At 29.5% G+C, this 12,948-nt stretch overlaps 1 protein-coding gene across 1 annotated transcript; it reads left to right on the forward strand.

Moving 5' to 3' along the window:
- Positions 1-10,261: 10,261 nt before the first annotated feature.
- On the forward strand, positions 10,262-12,515 carry LOC144553633 (transcription factor MYB36-like). Its single transcript, XM_078301879.1, has 3 exons — positions 10,262-10,503; positions 10,834-10,963; positions 11,556-12,515. Exons 1-3 carry the CDS (start codon positions 10,368-10,370, stop codon positions 12,277-12,279), a joined length of 990 nt encoding a protein of 329 aa, XP_078158005.1. The 5' UTR covers positions 10,262-10,367; the 3' UTR covers positions 12,280-12,515.
- Positions 12,516-12,948: the final 433 nt, after the last annotated feature.

Consider the following 12,948-nt stretch of genomic DNA (forward strand, 5'->3'; position numbering starts at 1 on the left):
CGGCCTGGGTATTTTTAAAATTTCACTCAAAACCTGGTTATTTTTAATAAAATAATTTTTTTTTGGGTATTTTTAAAAAAATCGGTTTATTTTTCATCAAATATGTTTTCTTTTATTCATTTTGTAGGTGTGTTTGGCGCACATGAAAAATACAGTACTGCAAAGGAAAAAAAAAAATTAAGTACTGTTCAGCAAATTTATTTTCTATTCATGTTGGAAAACATTTTTGAAACATTGTGGGACGCTCTTTTTTCTCATACTGTTTAAATAGAACTTTCAATCCTTTTTCATAAAAATGACCATTTTCTTTGTGACAATTATTTTTCTCAAGTCCCTTTGTACCCAGTGTTAATAATTATCTTGGTTCGAATGAGAACCAATATTTAGTCTAGTGGCAAAAATAATACTCTTTGTGTGAAAAATTGCAGATTTAAAACTCAAAAATTAAATAGTTTGGTGATTTGATCTTCAATCTTTATTAAAAAAAATATAATAATTATATTCATCCCCACACTTCTATCCCCCATCTATCCCCACATCTACAATTTAGGAAGGTTGTATTATGGTCCCCACCAAGTATTTAAATACTTCTAAAATTAGAGAGTCCACGTTAAATAAGGAATGTGATAATTATTTAAAGGTTGTACTATGGTCTTCACTAATTATTTAAACACTTCTAAAATTAGAGGTTGTACTATGGTCCCCACTAATTATTTATCCATACAAAAAAATATTTATCACGATAAACGTATACAAGGTAATTATTCAAGTATTTTTTATATATGTATAAATACTCTAGTGTATAGGAATAAATACTTGTAATACTTGATATTAATACTTTGATATGTCAGTCAGTGTTATATGTAAAAAAATACTTTCAAGTATAGGTATAAATACTTGCACGACTAGGTATAAATACTTGTATAACGACGAGCTCGAAAGTATGTCATCATAGATCTCATTTGAAAGAGAAAATTACGTAGAAGACGTTCGTGGTTTTAGATTCGTAAAATTATTCATAGATCGTCAGATATGTGGACGAGATTGAATGAAGAAAAAAATTTCACATCTAAAAACGTGTATGGCCTCCCATGCAATTTGAGATTTGATTGGAGATACAATTATTTATGTAAAAATTATTCACCTTATAAATATAAATACTTCCATTCTTAGATATAAATACCTTTGTGCATGGAGATTAATACTTTAGAAAAAAAAATCAGTGCTGAAACTTTTGTGGTTTCCAAGACAGTTATGGAAGTTAAGTGGAAGGATAAATAAGATGATAGAAGTGCATGTACAATTATCATGATCCTAAAAAATAATTATGTGGGTTCGTTATTGATAACTAATACGCATGTGTTCAAAATAGTAATTTTCTTAGTTGGAAAATTTCTAAAAGGCAATATCATTGAATTTTGGTATTTAAAAATATATTTAATTAATGACAGTCCAGTCAAACCTTAAAGATTAAGAAATGATGCCGGAGACTAGACATAAATCATGCATGTGGTAAAATCTCTCTCTCTCTCTCTTTTCTTTTTCTTTTTTCTTCCCATTTTAATTTTCTCTGTATCTGCTGTGAAATGCTTGACATATTAATTCTCTTCTTTATTTTCATTTTTTTTGTAATTAATCCGAACATGAATTAGTCTCGGACTTACTATTTAACAAAGATTTAAATAGCATTTATCGTGTTATAACAGAACGGCTAAAATGTTAGCGCTATGTCCATATATCATCGCTATAGCGTTAATAACACCATAATTTTTATGATTCAAAACACTACAGCAGTACTATAGCACGCTATTTAAAACCCTGCTATTCAGTTTACAATCTTAATTAAGCACCAACATTAGTTTCACAACTCGAACAAACACCAATATTTATATGCATGTATCGTATTTAAACGCGGGGACATAATGAGATTGAAGAAGCTGGATGAATAATTGTCATCTAATATCATTTTATGAAGGGATTACTATTTACTAGTAATACTTTTTGCAAAAATTGAAAATTTTAATTCAAGGAGTCAAAAGCATCCTTTTCTGTGTATCTTTCTTCTGCCACTTGATAAACACAATATCTATAAAATAAAATGTCATGTAATAATAATTAAACCCTACATAGATGTAAGGTAGTCCAATTATGATTCAAAAGCTATAATTTTTATATTAAATTCCACATTAAATCATTTTGCTATATAATTGATTAACACTTTCACATGACTTTTTTCAAATAAAAAAGAAGCCTATATGTAATAATAATATCTTTCTATAGTGGCAATTAGGCCACTTCAAATTTGTACAGACATAACCAAGAATGATTCAAATGCTAAATCCAATTACATCCATCAAAACACTCCAAACTGATTCCCACTATAGACCTTTATCTTTCTCTCTCTCTCTCTCCTCTCTCTAATATCTTTGTAATCTCAATGCTTATCCCTTCTACCGTGTTTTAAGACTAATTAAAAGAAGTATTTCTTTGCTGATGAGAGGAATTGGATTGATATTCCCAAGGCCAGGAGGAGACAAGCTACAAAAACCAACACAATTCATTCACCTTTTCTAGCTATAACTATTTTTAATTTTAAGTCTGCCTTTGCTTTTTCTTAATTGAAAAAACAAAGGTGAGAGAGGGCTAGCTCCTCCTTTTCCAAAGGTGGTGTTAACACGCTGTGTTTATTAATCATTCATCAATTCATCATTGAACATTTGTAAAAGAGGTCCTCCTTTTTTTGGAGCTTGAATAAAAGTCCTATTTGCAAATATACAAAAGAAAAAAAAAATCCTTTGAACACTATGTTTTAAAATCAATGAATTTTTCAGATAATGATATTAATAATGTTGTTTTGATTTCATACAATGCAAGAGTAACAGAGTCAAATGAAAAACCATACAGCCTATCGCTATTTGAAATCAAATCAGTGTTGTTAATATCCTTACGAGAATTTTCAGCTTACGATGATGAATAAGGTGTATTGTATATTTTTCAGTTCATGTTTATTCATCCAAATTAGTAAGCTCTTACATTTATTGGTAGGTGTACTCTTGTTTGTATCATATATATTTCTCCTATAATATTTACTTTTATTCCTTGAGTAATTTGCAAATAGTTAAAGGGTTTCTGCAGAAATTATCCAGATATCAAATAGTTAAAGGGCTTCTTTACAAAGTACCCATAATATCTGAATCTAGTCATGCCTATTGTAAAATGTAAATATCCGGTTAATTTAAAGTGGGGCCCAAGATTTACGTCAAGACCCAACAGGCAACAGCTAAGGTCAATGCGAGGTTTCCTCGCCATGGCTCAAAAGTTCTTTACAATTCTGACCTCTTCTTGTTTGGAATTTTGTTAACATGTCGTGGAAAAAAAAGCCATGCCTGCCACTTGTCAAAGCAAAAGAGAGTGTGCTTCTATCTTTCTAGCAGGGGATTTATCTTTCCTCAACCTCAACCTCCCCCAGCTTAATTAAGTTTTGATCTTATCTGACGCTAGTTGTAGCAATTTGAATAAAAAATAAAAAATAAAAAATACAAAAAAAGTGAGGCTATGATAATATCACATATAATTGAACGGTCCATGCAGTTAATATATATCTCTATTTTTCAAATCTAAACTATCGATTTATATTTGTTCAATATGATATTTATATGAAAATGTACTTGGAGACCAAATTTTATATTTGTAAAAATAACTTATTTTAAAGATTATGGACTCATTCGAAATTAGTAAAATGTTTCTAAAAAGTATAAAATTTGATATTCAAATATATTAACACATGGAGATTTCTTGAATGATTCAGATCTAATATTTACATCTTATAAACAGAGATATATACTATTATGTAATAAGTATATTGTAAAACTTTATTTAGTGATAAACATATGATAACACTCTATGGTCTAAAATTCAATTCTCATGTTAAATACTCCATTAATTAGATAATCATCAAAAGATTTGGAAAATTGAATAAAAACTCCCTTAGCAAATTGTCAGTCTAAGAGACTTCTTTTTATGTTTTAATTGATAAACTATCTTTGAGGCAATGAAAATAAGCTAAATTTTTTTGCAACAAAACAAATATTGACAAAACAAAACAAAAAAATACTACATCAAATGTCATACTATTTATATTTATTTATTATGTATCAAATTCAATCTAGCAACAGATTCCTTCACCTGTTATAGCATAAGATTGATGTAGAAGATCAAGACAACTTTTTTCCTGTTTGTTAGTTATACCTTGGATCCTTGGTTAGGAAAATGTGCTACATAGAGATATGATTGGTTTTTAACCTTTTGATTATAGCATGTTAATTAATTAAGGTGCATGGTAATTATTGGATGATTGGATAGACTTCTCTGATCTCTCCAATGAATGACAATGCTGTCAGTCAGAGGGTAGCTGAGGTTTCAATTGTAAAAAGGGATTACTTACTTGTTTGACTGTTTATTCACATTTAACCAATAATTGGTAGATTAATTACCTTTTTTTTTTTTTTTTGAAAGGAGGCTACCTTCTATGAGAAAAGTCGGTACGCTGAGATTGTAGGGAGTTTTCTTTACATGTTTTAGCCTATTATTTCCCAAAAAAAGAAAAAGAAAAATAAATAATAATTTCGTAGGTCATTTTGTTGGGTATTTTTTGGGTTACAAAAAATTATTGCAACATTATGTGATTTTAACTATCAATATTGTTGCATTGAAGAAATTAGTTTTTGTTCTAGTGACAAATACACAGTTTTATTTTTTAAAAACATGCAATTTTTACTCGTAAACTATAAATATATCAAACTATTTTATTTTATTTTTTCTCCAACTCCTTGTTAATAAAATGAAAACTACAATTGCAAACTAACTGAATTTTAATTTTTTTTCCTTCCAAAAAAATAAAAGCAAAAAATGACAACAATTCAAAATTAGCTCTAGTATGTTATTTTCCAATACAATTGAAGTCAATAAAACATTTTAGAATTATTGCATACAAAATTGTAATTATCAATACTTATAATTATCTTTTAATATCTAATTTGTTTACAATTTTGTAAATCTATGTAATATCTTCATAAAGATGGAGACGCTAGTGAAGTTGGAATAAAAGTGTACTCTTTCGACCTTCAAACCAATTTTGTTGGATTTTCATTAGTCTTATTTCTCTCTGAAAACAGTTTTGCATTCTATATTGTAGGTTAATTTTGATACTTTAACTACTCCTTTAACACATCTTATTGACATGCATAAATTACAATATTTTAGTAAAATGTTGCATGCCTAGAATATGTAGTTCGTTTCATATCTAATTCTAGTTCTGATTGTATAATTGAAAGAGTTTATCATACAAAACTAATGATAACTTTTTTTTTTTGTGATAGATAACTAATAACATATCGCATTAGCATAATTCATGAATTACAAATCTCATTAGTATGCTTCTTTTATTGTTTTTAATTTATTTTATTTATAAGTGGGTTCGGGATATAAAGTGAATAAATCAATTTATATCAAATTTTTGAGTTACCAAAATTAAAATGATATTTATTAAAATAATATCTTTTAAAAAAATGACTAGAAAAACCTTAAATTCAACTCTGCTTTTGTCTTATTGTCTTGATGCTATTCATTCAAATATTTATTTAAAAATCATAATAATTAACATTCCAATTAGGTTTGCTCCAATAACTCAATTATTAACCATTGACATAAAACATTTTTTTTTATTTTTTTTCATTTCTATTGACATGGTAATTCATTAAAAATATTAGGTAACATGTGATAGAATTTTTTTAATTTTTGAACAAATATTAGATTTTTCTCCATTTACTAATTGTTGCAATTAACAACATGAAAGTTGAACTTTGTATACTGTGCATGTGTATATAAAATCTATATATAAGAAGAATTCTTCACCACTAACTTTATAAAAGATTCTAAGAAACGTCGGTCTATAATTAATATATTTGCTCACAAGCTTCAACCACAAACCCTCAACTTATAATAAAATCATTTCACCTTTTAATTTATAAATGTGCATATATTTACAATAACATTTTCTGGTTCATGCATTCTGATCAAGCTTCAATGCATATAACGTGATGTTCATTCTAAAAGCACATAACATGCTTTTATTATTTTTAACATGTACATTGAGCTCTGAGATCATGTTTTTTACATTGAAGAGATATTCAATGTAAGGAATTAGTGTAGTTCTTGCAATATTTAAATTGACTTGTTAAATTGTATATGTAGTACTACATTTTTTTAGCCAATTTTATATGCATATATATATAATATAATTGAGTTTTTATATAACAAAAATAAAATAAAAAGAATTGGCAAAATCCAATTTTTTATTAAATGGTTTGCTAGATTTTTGTAAAAAATGTTCAATTAACTCGGTTTTTGACTGGTTTCAATACGTATCTAATCTTGTTATTGAACTAACTCGGAATGACCTCCTATTTTTTCACGGTCCAACCAGCCAATATGATCATGTTCTGAAAAGACTGCTTTAACTTAATTAGCTCAAAGGGGTTATAACGAAAAATTGTGCATATATGCTACAAGAATGGGACAATATCTGCAATACGGATACTGTTGTTATATCCTCACGGATATTCCTGTTACTAATAGAAGCAACACCTTTTTATAAGTATAACCTCGCAGATAGTCACTTTTTACCCTCGCGAATGTTGTATTCATTCATTTAATTGAATGCAAGACAGATGCAGATTTAAAACGTTGTTTTTGTCTTTAAAAAAAATTAAATACAAATATATATAAATAGTCTGTGTGTTCCATTAATTGTACTAGTTCTTTTCATCTCGTCATAGAAAAATATTAAATGAAAGAAATTTGCAATGGAGTGAACGGGATCTTCCCTATTCTCTTTATATCATCAAAATTTGACTTAGAATTAAAGATTTCAAAAAGAAGCACATCACTTTGTAAAAGAGCTCATAGATACCTAGTTGATCTTCCATTTACATGGAAAATTAAGCCCTAGTGACATACCCAATCAAAGGAAAGTGCAATGTGAAAAATATATACAGAGACAATTGTTCCACTATAATGCATAGTATGGTATTGGTAGTACCCCCTCTCTCCATTTTAAAAAGAACAGGAGACAAGTACCAATTTTTTCAATTATTTATATTTCAGTACATTCTGAACAAAACATTAATTATTATAAAAATGCACTGATATAATAAATTAATTATTACAAAAATTAGATAGTATTATGTGAAAAGATAATATTAAATTTTGCACCCAACAAAATTCTGTTAAATATAGATGTTGTGGTTTTGCAGGGATAAAATTAAACGCTGCAATTTGAATGCAAAAATCAGATCTAACTAGTCAATGTGGGATATTTTGAAACGGTAATTATTCCGGCTGACCTTTTTTGAATCATGCCAAGGTTTAACACAAAGTCGTCCTTGAATTTTGGGCCACCAGGAAAAGTAAAATTTCTGCGGCAGAGTCTTACCAGACCATGATGTAGCAAGTAACAACATCAAAATTTCAATGCTATGTTACACGGAAAATAGAGGTGGGGAGACACAGAAAATCTATCACCAACCTGAGTCAGAGTGTGAGAATGTTCTCCACTATCTCTGTCTCTAGTCTTTGTCGAAACATTATTATATGATAATAACACTAGCTTTTATAAATTAAGCCTTGATGTTAGGTTCTGATATTGATATATATGCCAATTATAATTTAAGGTATATGCTAACGAAATATCGCTGTTAAGACACTAGAGGAGACTTTGTCAACAATTATTTTGAAATTGTTTAAACAAATAATTAGCTTGACATGAAGTCCCAATAAAGCAAAGCAAACCAGGCATTTTGAAATTCTGGCCATGGTGGGGCCTCTTGATCCATTATTTTTTTGGTGTGCCATTTTACTTGACTATATATGTACTTGGTGTACTTCAGATTTCTAACAATTGTATATTTGTATAAATGAATGCAACTATATGTGTATTGGACTACAAACTGATTAAAATTCTTTAATGGTTTTCATAACAATTGTATAAATGAATGCAACTATTGATGACTCAAGTTACCGATTCAATTTTTTTTTTTTAAAAATTAAATAAAATCGCTACTAACTAAAATTCTTTAATTATTTTCATAACATCAAGACACACTTAGCTAACTAGGATCTTAAACAAAGACTATCACGTAAATTAGAATTTGAAATTTGAATACCACAATGAAGGTTATCATGTAGTGGATTATACTAATATAGAAACAATTTGATTTGATTATTAACAAGAAAATATTTGGAGTATCGTTATGTTTAAGAAAAGAAAGCGACACAGAGACATTCACAAAGGATCCAAGAAAAGCAAGAGCCAGTACACCGGCAGACTTGTCCTCTCTGATAACAGTCGCCGTCAAATAATACAGTTTAAATAAGTTCTGCACGAATCTCAAAGCACAAATAATACAGGCCCCTGCGCTATCACCGAATAGGCACCGGACAGTCACGCAAAAGTTGAGATATCTCAGACTATAAATATGTGTAGGCAGTTTTCTACCCCTCAATTTGAAAATTATCTATAAATATGTAAAAAATTAGATCATTTATCTATCTCTATTTTGGTACATAACATATTTCTACTGTGATTGTCTTTCAGTTGTGCCTTAATTCTGTTTTTTTTTTGTGTCAATTTTAAATTTAACAAAAATGAATTTTGTTGATTTGAAAAGAAAGTGAGGGTAAGCTCTTTGGAGAAGAAAGATAATTGTATATTTCTTTCTAAATAGATTTGGTGTATTGCTCTATTAAGTATAAAAATAAAAATAATTATTGGTTCACTGAGAATCATAAGCATCTAGAAATTATTTGAGCCTTAACATTCAATCCAGACCATTGTGCCTTGTCATTTGACAATTTTAACATATAATGAATCTATTTATTGTTAAACTATCATAAAAATTATCTTAATTACAAAGCAAAGTGAAAAAAAATTAATCGTTAACAAGATTTTTTTACCAAATTATTTAGAAATAAAAAAAATTCATTTTTAAGCAAGCCAATTTTATCCTTTTATTAAAAAATAAATAATAATAAAAATAATAACTATTTTTTAATAAATTTTTTTCCTATCCTGACATGTCGGAAAAACAAATTAGTTGCTAATATATTCACCATCCTATTAATATACCTCTATATATATTGCTTTCTTTTCTAATAAATGAAATACTTGACACGTAGGGCCTGTTCGGCGCACCATCAGGAATGGGCATGAGCACAGGATTTGAACTTGTTTTTACTGTTTCTGTGGGAAAAAAAAATTCAGTTGAACTGAATTTTTATTTTCCCACAGAAACAGTAAAAACGCCGAACAGGCCAGTAGTGAATAACAAACATATAAAGTGGATGCCAATGTGTACTGTACATATCAAATTCAAATGGAAGTATTTTCATACTCATATTCATTTAAAACTAGCCTCCATATATATATTAGCTTCATCCATATCTCCCTTACTCATTAAGATCAACATGGAACAAACATATAAAAATTAATTATTGAATAAACTAATAATTTATATAATCTAAAAATAATATATATACTACATTAAATATATCATTTATATGAGAACTAATTTTTAATTTAGTGACAAAATCAGAATGAAATATATACTTTCTTGTTGATAAATAGTTGAGTGATTTGACCTTTAACCTTTACTAGAAAAGAAAAAAAAGCAAACAAAAACAAATCTTATCAATACCCGCTTATGGAATACGATACAATTGTTGTGTGATTTAATAAACATATTTCATTAACATCCTTATAACTACATTTAGAACTAAATTATACAATTTATTACTCCGGTATAAAATAAAATAAAAGAGGTAAATCATAGTTCTTAAAAAAGTTACAAATTAGTAATCAATTAATAATTTTCTTCAAACAATTGGGCCTCTCGCGCATCCTTAATTTCTAATCCAACATGAATTAATAATAGGATGCTTTTAGCTGTCTTTTGATTTTAATTCCAAGTAAATGAATAGCAACCAATTATGCATTCCTACGTTGCTTCATGGGATTTGTGTATTGGCTACCTTTGGTAGTTTGTTTATGGAAGTGACCATATATATATATGTAATTAACTATATATGGAAGCCTTCACGTATCTTGATGCATGTAAAGTTTTGATGATTATCATTAATTAATTAATTAGCACACATTACTGTGTACCTACTCCTTTCTCCCTCTATAAAACCTGGCCTCACCTCCATCTTCCTTTCCTCTTCTAACTAAAGTGAACATCTTTCCAACATCTGAATTATATTCCAACCTGATTCTCTTTCTGTAGATAGAAATTGAAGAGAAAGAGAGAGAGATGGGGAGAGCACCATGTTGCGACAAGGCTACTGTGAAGAAGGGGCCGTGGTCGCCTGAGGAGGATGCGAAACTCAAGGCTTACATAGATGAGCATGGCACCGGGGGCAATTGGATTGCGCTTCCTCAAAAGATCGGTTAGTATATTAATTCCATGTAATTGCTTGCATGCATGGTGCTAGTTTTGCCATGAATTAATTATTGTGAATATATACCTTAGGAGTTATATTATACATAACTTGTTTATAAACTAGTGAGAGCCTTATGAACAAACTTTTTTATTCTTTTATTTTCTTTGTCCATCTTATTTGAGCTCAGTTCTCCCTATTTCACAATGAAATCACCATCATCTATACTTTTATACATAACCTTTGAATTGCCACCCCTCCCCCCCTCTACCAGTATTAATTACTCCAATTTTTAATCAGTCTTAATAATTAATGGCCTAATGAACATAACTAAATCAGGTTTAAAGCGATGCGGAAAGAGCTGTCGGCTAAGATGGTTAAATTATCTGAGGCCAAATATCAAGCATGGAGGTTTTTCTGAAACAGAAGATGAAGTCATCTGCCGTCTCTACATCAGTATAGGCAGCAGGTAACAAATCTATTGTCATCCTTTTTTAATTTTCCTTTTCTTTTCTTTTTCTTAAATGAACTCTACTAATTCTCCACATTTATCTTCTGTTTTGAGGAGAATCATTCTTTTCCTTTTCAACTTAATTTGTACATACTTTTTGAGTTTTGGTTGTTGGTTTTCATCAATGTGTAATTTTGGAGTTTGTTTTTCTTTTCTTACCTTAGGCAATTGGAGGAACAATAAACAAAGAACACTTTTTTATGCATGTGTAAAAGCCGCTATTGGTTTTGTTTTAGGCTTCTGGAGCTTTTAGTAATACTTTTCTTTTAAAAAAGAATTATGCGGTGCAACTTACGTACCTTCAGTAATATATTATTCAAATTAGTATTTGTCTCTTTTATTTACATTTTTGTTAGGCATGTGAAGAAAATTGATATAAATTATCTTTGTATCATGTTTATTAAACCCAACCTTTATTAGCAGGAATTCAACTACTCACCATGCAAGAACAAATAACTCTTTTAATCTGAACTTCCATGAATATTCATCTCAAAAGCATACATATATATATATATCTCTCCAAATACTAAATCATATATGCACTGTGTAGGTGGTCAATAATAGCAGCTCAATTACCAGGAAGAACCGACAACGACATAAAAAACTACTGGAACACACGGTTGAAGAAGAAGCTCCTCGGCAAGCGACCGCAACAATCTCGCCGACTGATACAAAACCGCGAAATCAACTTAGAATCCAACAAAGCAACTGTCTATCATGACCCCACCGGGTCTTCTCAAGCCTTAAGCACATCAGCCATTGAAAGAATGCAACTACACTTACAGCTTCAAGGTCTCTACAACCCCTTCTCTTACCTCAACATAAACCCCACAGTATGGCAAAACCCCTATTCCTTGCAAAACAAAACTAGCATTCCAATGCAAGGGTTAGAACATGAAATGCTAAACTCAAACAGTAGTACAAGCATTGAAGAGAGCTTAGATAGTGCCAATTTATTAGGGTTTCAATCTCCGGTGCTTGCCAGTGATGGTGTAAGTGCCGATAATTCGAGTTCAAGTTTTAGTTCTTCTGTTGCCGGCTTCCAGTCGGACTTCACTGAGCTGCTATATGACAGTAATGGTTGTAATAATAGTACACAAGAGGCACACATAATGCCTGAACCAGACAGCCTGAGAGAGGAGAGCATCAGTTGGTGGCCTAATGGTTTGGATGAGAATAAGGCATCATCACTGTTTACATGGGATGATGGAATGAATTACCAACAAGACATGATGCTACTGCAAGATCATGGTTTATCAGGGTATGGGATGTAGGAGTTTATATTTCACAATGCTTGGATACTTTGTTGTCAACTTGTCATGTATATCTTTGTGAGACCTATCTTTAAACCATTTATTTTCTTATATGTGAATAATAGTGTTTTTCTCATAAGTTGTTCCGAACAGAACCTAGGTTTTATATATTAGTATACTTCGTTGTATGGTTCTTTTTGTGACAGAAGGATTTTAGTTATCACTCTGTGCATTGAAATTTCTGTTTTAAGTTTTGAGTTTTGACCATTAAATATCCAATGTATATTGAATAAATTTACCTTTTAGCTGATACAAATAATTGTGATTTCTTTGTTAATTAATTTGTTGATGCCATGAGCAAGATTATGTAGGGGATAGCCGCCTGAACAATTAATTATTGTTTAGGTTCTTCAGTACCTGCATGCGATATATCATATATGATGATGAGAAGAAACGAAAGAAACAAAAGCATGCATGATAAATCAAGTAAAGTGTTATTGTTTTATAAAAATAAAAATAGAAGGGGATGAATATGTTCTTACTTGAATTATCTTCCAAAATAGAATTGAAGTGTTCAATAAACAATATATATATATTTTTTTCGTGTTCTATGACCTGGCCTCTCTTTAAAGAAATATATGATTTTCAATTTTTTTTTTTTCCATTGAGTTGATTTTTGAATGGAAAAAG

Source organism: Carex rostrata, chromosome 4, assembly GCF_964058835.1.
Source record: "Carex rostrata chromosome 4, lpCarRost1.2, whole genome shotgun sequence".
NCBI classification, from domain to species: domain Eukaryota; kingdom Viridiplantae; phylum Streptophyta; class Magnoliopsida; order Poales; family Cyperaceae; genus Carex; species Carex rostrata.

Excerpts from the sequence above, each read along its gene's own strand:
- LOC144553633 (XM_078301879.1), top strand. The coding sequence starts at position 10,368 with ATGGGGAGAGCACCATGTTGCGACAAGGCTACTGTGAAGAAGGGGCCG. Across the intron at positions 10,504-10,833 it reads TGCGCTTCCTCAAAAGATCG|GTTTAAAGCGATGCGGAAAG; the intron begins GTTAGTATATTA and ends TAACTAAATCAG. Across the intron at positions 10,964-11,555 it reads TACATCAGTATAGGCAGCAG|GTGGTCAATAATAGCAGCTC; the intron begins GTAACAAATCTA and ends TGCACTGTGTAG.